This window comes from Pinus tabuliformis, chromosome 7, assembly GCF_031772625.1.
Source record: "Pinus tabuliformis cultivar Carrire ecotype Pingquan chromosome 7, CPIR1, whole genome shotgun sequence".
Classification (NCBI taxonomy): Eukaryota; Viridiplantae; Streptophyta; class Pinopsida; order Pinales; family Pinaceae; genus Pinus; species Pinus tabuliformis.
In genome coordinates, this window is record NC_142293.1 from 266467179 (window position 1) to 266484675 (window position 17497).

A 17497-nucleotide genomic window follows, 5' to 3' on the forward strand; every position below is an offset into this window, starting at 1 on the left:
CAGGCAGCCCTACAGCAGAAAGAAGGAGGCCAAACAGTTCAGCCCCCTCCACAAGTAATCAACCTTGAGGAACCCCCTCAAAGTGTCACTCCTCCTGCAGTGCAAACAGTCGACACAGCACCATCTACATCAGCACCAGCAACAACATCAGAGCAGGCTCCAAGCCTTGACATGCAGAAACTAATGAATGAAATTCAAGCCCTGGAAGCCCAAATGGCAGAGCTAAATGAGGCCAAGGAGAATTTAGCTAAGCTAAATGAAAAATATGACAAATCCAAACAAAGTGTAGCTGAAAAGGGCAGAGAAGTGAAGGCTCTCAAGGAGAGGATAAAGGAGCTGGAGAAAGAGCTCACCCTTGACAAAGTGGTGACTGAAATCAAAAAAGTCTTATGGGCCAACATTGGCCAATCAATCACAGATCAATGGCAGTATATAGAGACAATTCATGAGCAAATGGAGCTCATAGCCAAGGCACACAGGGAAGTCCAAAGGGCAAGGGCATCTCTAGGCAATATGCCTGAGATAGCCAATAGAATGATCAATGTGCTCAATAACCGCACAGGTCCTCAGCTGGCAGCAATTGGGATCCCCAATAGAACTGAAACCATCCTGCTGATAAAGAGGGTCCTTACATTGAGAAGCCTGGTACAAACACTGGATAGAAGAAGCCAGGACATGCAAACAGAAGTAAACAGATTCATGGATAAGTTTGCAGCATTACAGAGCAGAGGTCTTCCTGGCTTGCTGAACAGCGCAGGGAGGCTACTATCACATGAAAACTATGCCAAAAGGGTGAATACATTTGCCACTAACGAGATCACTGCAGGAGCAAGTGCTTCAGAAGAAACAGGACCAACATCTGGGCAAAGTCTCTATGACAGAGTAGAGAACTTATTTTTTATTATGAATGAGATCAAACATTTGTTTGAAGTGCCTCCAAACTTCTACAAATATACAGAGGCAGATGAAACCTTAGATGCAATTTTGAGGCATCAACTGCCTACACAGGAATGGTGGACCAAAATGATACAGTTGTTACTGTAAACAAAAGGCTTTCATCAAATTTTTTCATCAAAAAACATAAATCATCATGTTCAGAAAATGTGATGCATACACTATGACTGGAGAAGAGTGGACTGAGCCAACTCAGCAGAAAGATTCGGCCACTAAAGCAACACTGACAGCTACAGATAACAGGGCCGAGAAATCTACAGCATGACAAAGCATAAAGACACATCATTCAGCATGAATGCAGAATGCTCAACCGACTCAGTGGCCTCCAAAGTTCAGATATTTTGTAAAAACCGACTGTATATATTCCCCCTCGCATAAGCTTGCAGGGGTTGTTGTTACTTGTTCAGAAAGAGAACTCGGCTGTATCTTTGGAGAGATAATACAAAGAAGTTTTGGGATTTCAGAGATTGTCTTTTCTGATGTATGCTGTGTTGGAACCATTGAATGCTGCAGAATTCTAGTGCTATAGCTTGATACAATAAGTTTCTCTATCTCTGTCTGTGTTTAATTTTTGTTTATTTCATTTCTCATGTATGTGGTCTAATCTCAACAAGAAAGAAGAAGAATAGCTCAGGATTTGTCCATGGAGACACCCTGAATTCAATCTTTCCTTGTTATAAATGTTTTCTTCAGGTTTATCTGTTAAATTGGAATTCTTAAATGCTCCAACTTACTATAAATCTTTAACAGTTTCTGTGCAGTAATTCTTAGATGCTACTGAATAGAATCGGCTTTTTCAACTTACAGTCACACTATGTATAAGTTTCCATTTCACTCTGTTTCATTTATAAACCAGAAATTGTATCATGAATAGCTGTCTAGCTCTGCAGTAAATCTTTCTCCATCACAGACATCAGGACCTACTCAATTTCTGACTCCATATGCCCAATGGACTAAAAATCCCTCAAACATTTCATGCCCTTCTCAAAACAACAGTTCACAACCAAAACCTTAAACAAAAGCTGAACTCATAACTAGCCTAAAATTTTCACAAACAGAGCTAAAACTTAAAGAGAGAGCCCTCTCTGATTATAGGTAGGCTAGGACCTATAATCCAAAGCTTGGTTAGTGGTTACCCCGGCCGTATTCCCTTGGGAGTCAAAGGGAACAACCTGGGTGTTAACAGAATGCGCAGTGATATTATCATTTTGAACTTTGAATGTGTTTTAAACGTACATGTTCCACCTACCAAGAAGCTTTCCATTGATCCATCGTCTACCGAGTAGATTATTACTGTACTTTAGGGTCATCAGTAGCAGTTAATCCAAGCTCTGAAGCACATGCAGAATCAATTGGAATGCTTGTGTGCTAGCATATCGATGGTTACTTTATTACGTCTGTCATTGTTCGAGTTATTTTGGTTCCCAACAATAATGGCTTGACCCAAAAGAGATGTGCTGTATGCAACTGGCGAAGTCCTTTTTGCGTTCGTGGTATCACACTGCATTTGAACTGTTTTAAAGTGATATATATATACGGTGGTAGCATGGTTATATACAGTGATATATATTGAATGCGTTGTTTTAATATTGAATGTGCGCTGTTTTAAATATTGAATGCGTGCTGTCCAATGGTATCTCTGCGTGGTAATGGTCCAGAGTTCTAATTTTTTACAAGAAAACATTTCAATGCCCCTTGCACTATACACAAGCGACCGCTACCCATCTGCGTCTTAGTCATGGGCCCCGTGGGTCTTGAGGTATCAGTTCAAGGCAGTGTTCAATAAGCTGTAGCAGACTTGAATCCGCAGTACATTTCTTCATACATGTCCTTCAATCAAATATGAAATGCACTCATCGGGTTTCCTCTCATTGAAGCCGCTCCTCCTGTCCCGCCGTTGAGAGTTAAGATTGTTTTATTTTGAAATCGCAGCAAGCAAGATATCTCAGCGTGTTGTGGTAACGCTAAGAGAAGAACTAGAAATGCAATCGTCATGTTGAATGGTGGTTCAAGCCATTGTCTCTCTTTGTTTTCAAGATACGGCTCTGCAAGTCGTTTTGTCACAGAGACATGTTGTTCGATTCAACTGTAAACTTTCGGATTTCCAAGTCATCCAAAACCAATTGAATTGTTGGCATCTTAATTTTCATTCTTTTTTGTGGTTCTTGCAAACTACAACACTTGTCACAAAAGAACTTGTCGCAAGCATCTTGTTTCATTTGTAAGTGTTCCCTGAAATATTTTATGAACCCAGCTGAGAACAGATGGCATCTGGCTCCAAGAAGGTAGTGTTGTAGATTGATAGAAATTAAAAACAACGCACTGAAAATACCAGTTGCGCCTTGTGAGCGAGGAAGGATTAGCTCCAGTTGAGGTTCTCATGAACAGGACATCAAATCAATTTTTTAAACAGATTGAGGTAGTATTTATTTCTGTTTCTCACTCTAATTTAAGGCTTGATATTGTTTGTAGAAGAAGATATTGCATAATTGCTCACATTCTTTATTTGCCCACTGCTAAGAAAAATGGCTAAGCTTGAAAGAATATTAGAGTTATTGAGAACTCTAATCGTATCCACTGCTGACAGCGCAATCATAATCAATAAAGACATTATTGCTGACATTCAAAAATGTATACAAAATGCACAAGAAAAGATAGAGTTTTTGCAGCTTGAGACAAAGCTACAGCAGGAAGAATTACACAAATGGAGTCATCATTCTGAACCTGTTTCTGTTCAGAACAATGAAGCAGACTCCCATAAACAGCAAGTCAATATTGTTCAAGTTCATTCAGATCCAGTGCCCAATAAAGCAGCAGTTGTACATACAGATGCAGAAACTCAGTCTGCACTTCCCAAGCCCATCATCAGACCTTGGGAACAGCTTGTCCACAACAAGCACAAAACTGGTCTTGGATATGACAAGGACTTGTCCTTTCATATTCCAGACTATGCCAAGCCCATTCAGTTTCAGAGTGCTGGATTCATTCATAACAGTTCACTTGCTCCTCATGACAGTTCACCTCCAGCTGTTCCAGATTCTGCCCCTCTTCCACAGCAACAACAACAACAACAGATTGAGAAATGCCAACACTGTGATCGAGTTGGCCATCTGAAAGATCACTGTTTTGATCTTCATCCATGTAAGCACTGTCATAAAACCAGCCATTCTTCACACAGATGCTTCAGAAACAAACGTCCTGCAAGAACAAAGATTCATCTTGGATGGATCGCTTCTTGGCAATGGGCATCAACAGCCAAGAAGATATTCCAAACACATGTCAGAACTTGTTCCAGAGTATTGAACGGTCTTGTAGTTGAGTTTTCTCTATCTTCTCACCTTGTACCTGACAGGGGGGGAAATGATGGTCATCTACAAGCTTCGAAGTCACATCAAGCGAGCCTGAGCCACAACCTGCCACACCAGTTCCAGAGTTGTAGCCAGCGACAAAGATGCCCCTGAACATGCCTTCAGTTGGCAATCTGTGACACTTCCTCTAGCAGAAGACTTCAGCTTCTTGCCAGTTTTGGAAGAGTTCCGGGAACAAAATTGAGAACACTTCCTCTAGCAGAAGACACCAGCTTCTAGCCAGCTTTGGAAGAGTTCCAGGAATTGCATTAAGCATTCCAGAGTTGTTGGTTATCCTTAAACCATCACAGGTTGAGACTTCCCTTTTCAGGTTGAAGTTTTACCTTTTATGCGGGGTGAGACCTCCCTTTTATGGTTGAAGGTTTCCCTCTTTAAAACAATAGGATCACTTCCTCTAGCAGAAAACTTCAGGTTCTTGCCAGTTTTGGAAGAGTTCCGGGAACTGCACTAAGCGTTCCAGTGTTGGTGGTCATCCTTAAACCACTGCCCTTTATACCAACATTTCATAGAGCACATTCAGCCTAGTGCTGCCATGCATTTTTTGCACATTTTGTATTACAGCTCTCTTCTTGGACTCATACATAACCCTTCGGATTAAGGGGGGGAATGTTGGACACCTAATCCTAAATGGGTTAGTGTGGAAGCCGAATAGACCAAAGCAGTCCAAGAGACCTTGGGATCTGAAACCCAAGAGTCACATGTTGTACTATAAATGTATATCCCATGTTAATAAAAAAAGGCACTTGCATGTTTTATCTTTCATATTTCTTACTGTCCATGTGTGTTTAACATCTTTCTTCTTTCCCTGTGTGATAGGTGCGACGATAATTTTCCTGCAACTAGATAATTGGCAATGTCTGCATACCAAGGTGAGTGAGCAGATACTGCAAATAAATATTCGTCAGGAAAAGAATCATCTACTGGAATATTTTGATCGGTTTTTAATCGAGAAAGGAAATCAGCAACTACATTTTCTTTTCCTAGCCTATCTACAATTGTGATGTCAAATTCTTGTAATAATAATAACCATCTGGTGACTCGGGCATTTGTAACTGATTTATTCATCAAATATTTAATGGCCGAGTGATCAGTATGCACAAAAGTAGTGTAGCCAGTAATATAATGTCGAAATTTATTGATAGCATAAATGACTGTTAGGAATTCCTTCTCAGTGACTGTATAATTCAATTCAGCTGGTGTCATATTCTTACTAATAAAATAAATGGCATAGGGAAGACTATTTTCTTCCTGGCCCAAGACAGCTCCAATTGCAGTGTATGAGGCATCAGAGGATATATGAAAGGGTAGTGCCCAATCAGGTCCTCTCAAAATGGGAGCTGCAGACAACTGATGTTTGAGTTCATTAAATGCTTTTTCACAATCATCAGTCCACTTAAATTCAGCATTTTTCGTTAATAACACAAATAGAGGAGAAGCTATTTTGGAAAAATTCTTAATAAATCTTCTATAGAATCCAGCATGTCCTAACAAGCTTCTTACATCAGTTTGTGTTTTGGGGATAGGAAGGGTCTGAATTACCTGTATTTTAGCTAGATGGACTTGAATTCCTAGGAATGAGATGAAGTGACCCAATACAATACCTTGATTCATCATCATATGACACTTTTCAGTGCTTAAGGCAAAGTGTGCTTCTATACATCGCTTAAGTACTTTTTCAAGATTCTGCAGTGCATCTTCAAAAGTCACTCCATAAGGAGTAAAGTCATCCATAAATATTTCTAATGAATCATTTAGCATATCAGAAAAGATCCCTATCACTGCTCTTTGAAATGTTGCTAGAGCATTACATAGCCCAATTGGAAGTACCTTGTAAGAAAAGGTCCCCCATGGGCTAGTGAACGTGGTCTTGTCTTGGTCTTGGGGTGCAATCTTAATCTGATTATATCCACTAAATCCATCCAAAAATGTAAAGAATTTCTTACCTGCCAAATTATCAAATACCTGATCAATGAATGGTAAAGGGAAATGGTCTTTCTGGGTGGCTTTATTCAGTGCTCTGTAATCCACACATACTCTCCATTTGCCATTTTTCTTGGGTACAATTACAAGTGGGGAAACCCACTCACTATCATATATAGGGTATATAAATCCTGCATTCAACAGTTTTTGAAGTTCCTCCTTCACAATTTCCCTTAGGTTGGGGTTCATCCACCGCTGGGGTTGACAGACTGGCCGGGATCCCTCTTTAATATAAATACGGTGAGTGCATAGCTCAGGGGAGATCCCTTTCATGTCTGTATAGTCCCATGCAAATGCTTCTTTATTTTCCTAAAGTAACTTTATTAACTGTTATTTTTCGTTATCAGTTAAGTTAGGATTTATATTTAATGTTTTGCTAGGCTCAATTTCTATTGTTGTACTTTTGGAGGGGCTGCCTATTGTTGTCTGAAATAAATTTTTATCTTTCAGGTTCTGCTGAGATTCAGATTCCAAGATTGCAGTGAAGTGATTGTACATTTCTAGGTTGACCGAAGAACGTTCAGAAATGAAGCTGCTGATTAATTCATCTTCGGTAGAGTCTTTGAAAGTTAAGGCTTGTCCGATAGTCAATATAGGTTGGGTTTCTTCATCCTCATAATCTACCCATACAGAATTGTCATTATTAATCATGGGTGTAGCATGAGGATAAAGGGTAAGCTGTTTAGTTTCCTGCCCATTAGAGATGGTCATTGATCCTGATCTACAGCTGATGAAAGCATCTGCTGTAGCCAGCCAAGGTCTTCCTAGAATCAGCGGATGACCCCCCAACTTTGTTTTAGTTTGTAACACCACAAATTCAGTTGGGTAATTCCTGGATTCTACAGAAATTATTAAATCTTCAATGACCCCTTTCGGTTTAATTGTAGAGCGATCAGCCAATTCTAGGATGGTTGGAGTTTCCCTAATAAAGTTTTTTAACTGAAGCAATTGTGTTGTTTCAAGTGTCATAATATTTATTGCAGCACCTAAATCTACTAAAACTTTAGAGACAAAAGTTTTTCCAACCTGAACTGTTACTGTAGGGTAACCAGGGTCACCATACTTCACAGGATGATCTTTTTCTGTTATTAAAGCAGTCAGTTCTCCCATCACATGAACTGTGAGGGGGTCCTTAGCTTTTCTTCCAGGTTTTTTTATGCAAATATCTCTAACAGTCCTAGCATAAATGGGAACATCTCTTAATGCTTGCAATAATGGAATTTTAACGTATAAATTCTGTAGTTCGCCTAAAAGGTTAAAAGCAGGTTGCTCAAGTGTTTTAGTGAGAGCCAGTCGTTCAGGAAATGGCGGATCTGTTGTTTGATCATTGTTGTTAGATGCTGATTCCACTGTTTCAGCATTATTGTTAGCTGGTTTTTCTTTTGTAACTTCCTCTTTATCAGAGTCAGTAATGTCATCAATGATTGGTTCAACAATTCTCCCTGAGCGAAGGTGGATATCGTTATATTGCATGGGGGAGACAGGCTGATTTTGAATATCAATTGCTTGCAAGGCTTTATTATTACTTGGGTTGGGGTTGGGTTGCACAGACAACTGCGGTCTAATTGCCTGGTTATTTGGAGGAGTATTGGATGGTAAGGAAAGAGACTGTTGATGTTGAGGAAATGGCATCTATTGGGCTGCCCAGTTTGGATTCCATTGATTAAAATACGGTTGCTGGGGAGCCCAAGGATTCCATATGGTAGGATCAGGAAAAGGAAGATTTGGTTGCTGCATAGGTGGAAAATTCATTGTGTTAAAGGGTGGGTACTGCATTTGGTTCATGGGTGGGTAATTTGTTTGAAAAGTAGAATGATTATTCCAACGACTAAATGCTGTGTTAGAATTCATACCTTGTCTTTGTGGCCATTGCCTCCTCTGTGTCATCAGGTACACTGCTTCAGCCTCTTCTTCAGTTGACTGCAATGCTGCTTTAATTCCAGGCAGAGAGGGGCATTGCTGGGTCTCATGGTCCTTTTCGCAAATCGTGCAGATTGGTACCTTATCTAGTGGGCATTCCCTGAGTGGGTGTTTTTCTCTGCATTTGGAACAAAAAATAGCTAGGGCAGCTTCTGCTTCTGCCTGTTTCTTCTTTACCTGCAGAGCATCAATTTGTGAAGCAAAAGAGCTTAACATCTCAGTTTTAAATTCTTCCAACAAATTACCTATTTTGGCTCTTGTTGCTCCTCCACTTGCTGACTTCTGAACTCTTGAATATACATTGTCCCTGCTTTTTGATCTGCTCACTGCTCCTCTTGAACATCTCATGCAGAGATTGATAATTTCATCAAATGGTTCCTTGGAAATGTCCCCTTTTCCCAGCATGTTCAACATGTCCAAGCAGTCATCTCGTACCCCTTTCAGCAATATAGTTTTCAGAATATCTTTACTCATGTTAGGGTGGTCAGACCGCTGCAGATTATACTGCAGTCTTTCCACAAAATCTTCCAGATTCTAGTCCTCCTTCTGAACCATTTTAAACAATTTTTCCTTCCTTTCTCTTGTCCGACAATAATCTTGATACTTGGCCAAAAAAATTTCTTTCATCTGATCCCAGGTAGTGATTGCCTGAGCTCCTAAGCTCATAAACCACCTTAACGCATTCCCTTTCAGTGTTGCTGGAAACAGTTTTAGTTTCTGATTAGGGCTCACATAATCATAACTTCTACATAGTATATCGAATTCAAAGAGGAATTCATCCGGGTCTTCAGAGGATAACCCATGAAAATTGGGTAATGCTGAGAGTGGAATGTTCTTCATAGGGGTTGCTCCTCTCGGGAGCTCCCCAATAGGGAACTCCAAGGTAGAGAGTGAGTTTTCCCCCCTTCCTTCTGCTCTGTTATCCTCCATTGGTCTTTTTCCTGAATCGCTTACTTTATCTTCTGTATCTTCTGTTTCTTCAGGTTCTTCTACTGGTTCCTCAGTGTATTCTGGTACTTCCAGCTTCCTTTCAGGTCCCAGTACTTCCTCCGTCTGTCGATCTGTTTGTGAGGAATACTGGATCTGAGGTCTCCGGGAACTTGTCCTCTGTGATGTTTCGGCCTTTGAGATGATTTCGTCAATAAAGGTTTTTCTTCCTCCTCCGCCTTTGCCGCCTGTGAAATTAGGTTTCCTGCGTCCTTTCATGCAGCTGTTATTTTCAAAAAGAAATCATTAATGCTTTTAGAAATCTCTAGTCGCCTTCCCCGGCAACGGCGCCAAAATGTTGGCTAGTTGAATTGTTTATTAATTAAACAGTCAAGTACCACATTAATTTCTCAACCTGGGAAAGTCTTTTATTTCAAAGGCTACCGCGTACTGTATGTACTTAATTTTTAAAAGCATTAAAGAGCTGTAGTATACACGATTTTGTTTCTCACTCTATGTTATAACAGTGCATTGCAAAGATAAAATGAAAGCAGTTACCTAAGAATACAAATCTAAAAAGAGAAGTGATGGATGCTCTGTTAGCAGAGGATCAGGACCCTATCCTCCAGGTAAGGACGTTCAGCAGCTGTCCCTATAACCAGATTGCTAATACACACAGCAATTCTAATTCACCGGTGAAATATCCTTTTACAGCTTCAAGCAATTAACAAAACAGAGTACCAGCAAAAAGGAAATCATCAGAGGTAATGCTACAAAATCCAAAACAGAGTACCAGCAAAAAGAAATTACCAAACACACTTACACACTTGACAGAAAAGTAAATGGGTGAATCTTGTGAGGAAGGTGGGCCCGGTCCCTCTCACAAGATTCCCCAGAACACAAATGCTAGATTAGGTGCTCAGAACAATCTTCTATTCATCTGCCAAAAGATCCAGTTACAATAAAAGTTCAGACGTTGTTGTTGTCTTTCAAAATTTTCCTTACAGACTGTTTTTCTCCCCCCCCCTTCTAATGTAGATGTCTCCTCTTTATAGAGGAGATATCTATTACAATAGACTGTCATAGTTCATTCAGTTAATCCTTTCTTTCAAAAATAAGAAATCCATCCTTGTTACAGGATGCTGTTACAACAGTGTGACAATGTATTCTTTCTTAGGTCTCTTACTGTTACACAGCTGGTAACTGAACTTCGACCATCTTCTTGGAATCCTCGCACTATCATTTGCCGCTTCCCCATGGTTGCTGATTTAGTAAAACCATGTTGTTCTTGATATTTTAGCAACTGTAACTGTGTTTTACCCTTTTTTGGACAGTTGCTAATCATGTTGCGTCAGCGTGGAATTCTGGCGATCTTCTGATAATTGCCGTTTGTTATTTCCGGTATTCCAGTTGTTGCAAAATAACATTTCCCTACTTTAGATAGTTGTTGTTGCTGGCTGTAGCAACTGCGTAGTTGCTGCTTCTGGTGTTGCAGCAACTGCGTAGTTGTTGTTTCTAGTGTTACAGCGACTATGAATTATAATTCCTGCAGACTTTAGACAGTTCAACTTAGCAACTTGGTTAACTTTTCCAGAGATAAATATAAAGATAACATGAATATGTAATGAATAATTAAACACATAGTCATGCGGAGAGTTACTTCATACCTTGGGGTAATTAGGTCATTATGTAATCAAAGCTTTCAACTTATGAACTGAAAAAGGGTAATATTATAGCAAAAATATAAGGTCAAAAATCGTCAATTCTGAGTCCTAACAGTATTGAGAAATGCTTAAAACTATATAAGGAGTAGAAGATCATAAGGCTAAGGTGTGCAAGTGAAAGGGTTTCTAAGGAATACTTCTATCTGAAGTATATTTTATGTTGCAGAGGCTATGTTTGTGATTTGATCTAAAATATTTTGTGCACCTTGAATTCAATGTTGGATCAGGATCATGAGACCTGAAATGACTTATCATTGAATGATCTGATATTGGTTGGGCTAAATCTGATGGTATACACCTATTTTATTATTTAAATGTCATGATCTGGGTTTGTCTAAAGTCCGGAATATCAACGAAGTTATGAGTTAATATTTGCAAATCTATACGTTGGTTCGTCTCAGTGAAAGCGTGTGTACACATAGGTTCTACTCTTCCAAGTAGTGTATACAAAGGAAAATCCTTTTCTTCAGATTTGACTGATCTATCTAATCAGTTTTGTTGTTTTACTGTTGTTTGTCAATGAAGTCTTCTTAGATCTGAATGTAAAATTGAATGCATAAGGAGTTTGGTATCTGATTAATTGATTGTATAAGCGAGAAGGGTGATCTCTGCTACTATCTGTGTAAAGCTCTGTAAGTTGATAGTATATGTTCGATATATTGTTGGTTGATACATACTTGATTCAGAAGTTTTATGTTTCAGTGGTTTAGAAGGTATACGCAGGGTTGATTAAAGTAGTGTATACACGCAGGTTGGGTTCAGTAAAGTAGTGTATACATTCTGATGCATGATTTTTGAGGTTGTAGCTGGTTCTGAATGATGATGCAGGTTTCTGGGTTCAGCACAGTGTTCTGGTGACAGTGATCTGACTGTTCAGATTAACTGATTATTGGTTGATGCAGTTTGAAAGTTCTTATGGGTCTAGTATGAAAATTTAATGAAACGAGGCCTTCATGTGTATTGTTGTGTGCCAGGAGCATCCGGTCTAAAAATATATGAAACATGGTCCCCGGAAAAAGAGAGAAGGTCATAGCCTTTTGTAGGCCAGCACCTACATACTAGTAATCACGTTGGCTAGTACAAGAGCTAAGGGGTTGCAGCTCCCTTCCAGTAAAAGCTGGAAAACAAGAAAAGGTTGTAGCCTTCTACAAGTGGGTACCTACGTATTGGTATGAGTATGCACCAGTACAAGATTGTAAACAGATTTTCTTATTATTAAAAGAAAACAGAGACGACAACAGCAGGTGGTTTTTCTCCCGCATTGGGTTTCCACCTTAAATCTTGGTGTTCATGTGTTGCTTATGTGTGATTGTTTATTATGGTTTTATTACATTGTTTAACAAGTTACTGATGCACTGATTAAAGATCAACACATGATAAACTGATTAAATCATAAGTTCTCTGGGTATACGTTGGTTTCTCTAATAACAGTAGCGTGTACACGCTAGTTCACTTCACAGAAGTAGCGTATATAAATCTGTGGGAAATGAACAATTATTGAACTGATAATACTGATTCACCACCCCTCAATATTATTTCAAATAGCTAAGAGACCATAGATTATGGTCGGGAAGATTCTCTCCCTTAGGTCAGTTGATCGAGAGGCCAATGACTCTGGGCGGGGAGCTTGGTTTTGAGGCATGTAGTGATCCCTTAGGTTAGTTGACTTAGAGACCAATGGGTTTGGTCAGGGACACTGATTTTGCGACCTCTCCCTTAGGCGATTGCTCAAACCTATGGATTGTTCGGGAAGATTGATCTTGAGTTCCCTTTATTGGGTCGTTGACTGAAAGGCCAATGAGTTTGGTCAGGAAGGATGAGTTCTCTCCCCTCTGTCATGGACCGAGAGATTATATAGTCGGGGATTGAGATAGGGATTCCCCCCTTGGGTCGTGGACCGAGAGACCTTATTATGTTAGAGGAGATGGACCATGCGTAATTATTGGATATGGTCGGAAAGTTTGGCCTCATGAACAATATTGATTGATGGAACGTGTTTGATGCTATGTATCTTTCCTTATGATGATACTTGTGATCTCTCCTTTGGGTTGTCACCGAGAAGCCTATGGATTGGTCAAGGAGATTGATCTTGAGAGATAATGAAAAGTATCTCCCTAGCTAAGAGGGAGTGTTGGAAATTTTGGTAGCCATGGTCGATATTTTCATCAAAGGAAAAAGAAAATTAAATTTGAATTTAATGACTGTTAAGTCGGCCTCCACCTTGATAAAGTTGGTGAGGCCCCTTGGAGGCACCCTTTCAACACCTTTGGAAGACTATAAATATGAGACCTCTCCCTCACTTGGACACATCAATGATCTATTGTTATATCTTTGTTCTACCGAAGGAAAGAGGAGAAGACCGAATTTCAGGAGGAGGAGAGGCTTGGCATTTACTCTTGTGATTGGTTAGATGTTATTTTGATGTTTTTGTTTCTGGATTGATTGATGAACATTGACTCTCTCTCATAAGAAAATATTTCTCGGTTTCTCCCTATGGGTTTTGCCGGCATCAAGCCCACTTTTCTGTCTCTTTTCTCATTGTCTCGTGGTTATTTTTTACTATTCTTTCATGTTTAATGGTTGAAATTATCTTATGTATAACTACTTAATGATATTGGATATTATTAATGCTAATAAAATCACTGTTGAAGGAAATTGTTTCTAGAAATATCAACCAGAAACATTACATATCCTCTATTTTATTCATTTTTCTTTGTAAATGTTGAAGGATCAATAATAATGCATAAACTAACTAATTAAATAATGATTCGAGCCTTTTTCTTGTAAAGAACCGTGTTAAGAACAATGTTGTTGCCAGAGTAAAAATAGTGTTGCTGCCAAAAACGATGCTTTACTATAAAGACAACAATCTCTGAACCCTTAGAAAGCTTATCAAAAAAGTTAAATGAAATATTCATGTCTTTTCATAGCCAAATGGCTCCAAGGTTGTAATTAGTTATTATTATTAACTTTTGTATAGATATATTGATTTGTGTATCTTATTCTATATGGAAAAAATTAATTGATTGACAAATTCCATCGCTGTTATGCAAAAATATAACACAGCTTTATTGACCCTTTGTCCCATTTTGTGTGAATCAAATCATCAGCAATAATAAAGTCCACTGTTTTTGTATATCCTTCATGAGATTTTAAGCGTGGACCATCACGTTGAAAGTCAATTTTCCCACTAAAAAATTCTGGATTGGTATTCCAAATTTTGGTTTTCCCAATTATTTGAAAATTTTGCATTGGTATTCCATTTGAGATTGGTTAGCTTATCACCCACCATTATAATTAGACAGTATCTTAAAATATAATTAGACATATCTTCATTTAATTACAATTGCAGTTTCATTGAGATTATCACCTACTTCTAAAAGTAAGGTGCAAAGACATTATAAGAGTTTGAGCCGTAAATTTCCAATTTAGGAATATCAGAACAAATCTCATCATTTGTTATTGTCTTGAGCAATAGGAAAATAAGAATTGATGTAGAATTGACCACATCTGCTTGGTCTGAAATGTTGATAATATTAATATGATTATGATTCATCCAGAAGGCTGTATCCACAAAAACAGTTAAAATGGCAAAGCACCATCATCGGCGCCACCCCAGTAATCATCATCTTCTTCTTCTTCTTCAGCGTTTACAGCGGCCTCCTTCTTTTCGTTTTCTTTTCTGAAGGCTTTAGCCTTTATCATTCGCCTGCAAAGAACAGATATGTGAGTTCAAAATACTTCCATCACCTTGCCACATCAGTCTTTAGATATCAAACTGAGAAAAACTTTACCAATGTAGGGAAAACTTTTAAAAGCTATTTGTTTCCAAATGACTGTATCTTATCAATTTCAAGAATGAGTGTTAGCGCTATGAATTAGAGATTATTAAGCTTACTTACTAAATTTCATGGGTTATGACTTTTTTCCCTGAGCCCTTTTTAAAGATTAACTATTCTAAAATATTTTTAACTAGAATATCATGTAGAAAGAATAATTACTCCTTACAACTTACATTCTCCCCATTGTAAAACGCGCTATTATAAATGAGTTTTTTTAAGATTAACTATTCTAAAATAATTTTAACTAGAATAACATGCAGAAAGAATAATTACTCCTTACAACCTACATTCTCCCCATTGTAAAACGCTATTGTAAATGGATATGCAAACATGTGCACATTTCCACCCCCACACCTATGAACAGGGTATTGTAGATGTCAAATTGCAGCAGATGATTGCATGTATAAGCATTGTACATCAAGGTTATTTATGTAGTTTTTTTTATAAAAGTTGTTTTTCATTAAGTTAATAGGTATGTATATTTTGGAATATGATTTTTATAATTTTAATTTAATTATCAATATTTATTAGGTAGATGGTAGGGATTTAACTTTCAATGAATATTTTAAAATATTCTTAGTAGTATACATAAATCAAAGTTTGAGATTTATCTCCAAAGTAGTTATGCTCATTTTTCCCCTTCATTTAAATTGATTAATTAAAAAAAATGCCATATGAGGCAGCGTCATATGAAGTGAGTTATGGTTTCTTCGGCATGTGGTACTAATAAGCCATAGTATTGGTCCATGGTATTGTTAAAAAACTTGTTTAGAAATTAAGAATCTCTTTAGTAAAGTAAAAGTAAATCTCCAAGGTTAAAATCATGTTCCATATTTTTTAAATGTATGTATATTTAACTTATATATTCATTATTTTTATAATAATTTAAAATAAAGTTAAAAATTTTAGGATTTTTTTTTTTAATTAGCAATGTAAGATGTATTATGAAGTAACTGTTTTGACGCTTATTATGGATTGATGTCTATTTGTATTTACCAGCCATTTAATTTATATGGCTGTGCTAGTATTTAAGAAAACTGACTTCTCATGTCTTATCATCTAAAATTTGTTGACCTACCATGTCCTATCATCTCGAGTTACTCAAGAAAAGAATCTTTGATTCTCAAGGGCAAGATTTTGGTGTCTTCAGCTCATTTAGAATATCTTTTCAGCGCTTCTCATCTTGCTCCATACATGGCCCAAATTAATTACCAACCTTGAAAATATTACAATTCACAGATGACTTGTTTTCTAAGACTGCAAACTTATTGGTAGGAACCTATAGCGAGGCACCAAGCTTTTAATCTGAGGTTTGCTTGTATTTTCGAAAATCTAAGCGTCTTTAAATAATGAAGGCAGTGAACCCCTGCAAACCGCTTTGCTGGAGATAAGAATCAGCGTTTCAGTCCATCTCTAGTAACCAGTTGTATCTATTTGGTAAGTGAGAGCGCTACTGTCACACAACTTCAAACCTTACCATATGGGGAACGGGACAATTGCTAACAGCCTCCCATAATTTTTTGCTGTTGTTTGCCCATAAGAAAGAAATGCGTGCACAGAAATTGCAATATTATGGGCTTCTTTTTCAGTATGTAGACGGAGAAAATTCGTTCTAACGAGTATTAGTATTCAACAGGCTAATAGTCATCACAAGCTTCATACCCATTCACTCCAACCTTGTAGAGGGCAGAAGTTAAAAGCAAACCGACTACCACCGGAATCTTGTAGCTGGATGACTAATAAAGTTGCATCAATCTTTTGCATCTACACCAAGCCGTACAAGGAAAAATAGATGGATCTCTCAGCTTAAAACATTCATTATACTGTTATATATAGTAATGCTTGTTATGAAGCATAACATCTTTCCAAAAGCACTTTTCTACAAAGACAGATGTCTACCGACATAAAGTTCCCAAGTTTTTCATCATAAAACATTCTGGAGTGGATTTATGTATAAAATTCTTTAGTCGATCAGACCGTTTCAAATGTTGTCAGGATTTTTTCTGCTACCATGTGGGGATGAATGATTTAGGACCGTTTCAAGTGTTGTCAGGATTTTTTCTGCTACCATGTGGGGATGAATGATTTAGGTGATTGTATATCATGATTAAATTTCTTCTACCAATTTTAAGAATTTTCATCAATACATTCATTGTTTCTCTTGCACTGTCCCTTCAAACTTTGTTCTATCATTAGTCATCATGTATATCTAGTATATATCATATATTATAGCTCATCACATCAGTAGAAGCAACCTTCCATGACTCTGCAAGCCAGCACTTACAACCTGAAATCTTCAGTTATGAATTAGCTAACTCTATGATGTTATATATGTCATCATATTTTTCTCTGCATCTTTAATTAATGCTTAAGTATGAATCCCATCAAAGTCAGCCGACATAAAATCTAGGGCTATTTGTACTCTAGTTTTCAACCTAGGTCATTAGTGTGGTGATGTCCTATGTTGACTCTCAACTACTAGACCACAGCCCAACAGACTTTTCTTTTCATTTTATCTTATTGGAATCTTCTTGAGCACTGTGGCAACTCATTTTGACTCAGACACCACGTTTAGTCCCTGTACTTGAGCATATATAATGGCCCACCATTTTGTTACACCATTATTTTCCCATAGTCGTCATCATCAATGATAGCTATCTATATAGAAATGATGAACCGTAAATTACAAGTGGAGATTCACTCCCTCACCAACCAGGCAGCGAATTTAGAGTATGAGAACCCAATTTTGAAACGGCCTATGAATGATGCCAAGATCCAAGGG

General features: G+C 37.9%; 1 protein-coding gene across 1 annotated transcript in view; it reads right to left on the reverse strand.

Moving 5' to 3' along the window:
• Window positions 1–14182: 14182 nt before the first annotated feature.
• LOC149246892 (small ribosomal subunit protein bS21c-like) overlaps window positions 14183–17497 on the reverse strand; it is a 63873-nt gene continuing 60558 nt past the window's right edge. Inside the window, exon 2 of the mRNA XM_089455780.1 lies at window positions 14183–14582. Within this exon, the coding sequence (XP_089311906.1) occupies window positions 14456–14582 (127 nt within the window). The 3' untranslated portion in view covers window positions 14183–14455. The remainder of the gene's footprint in view (window positions 14583–17497) is intronic.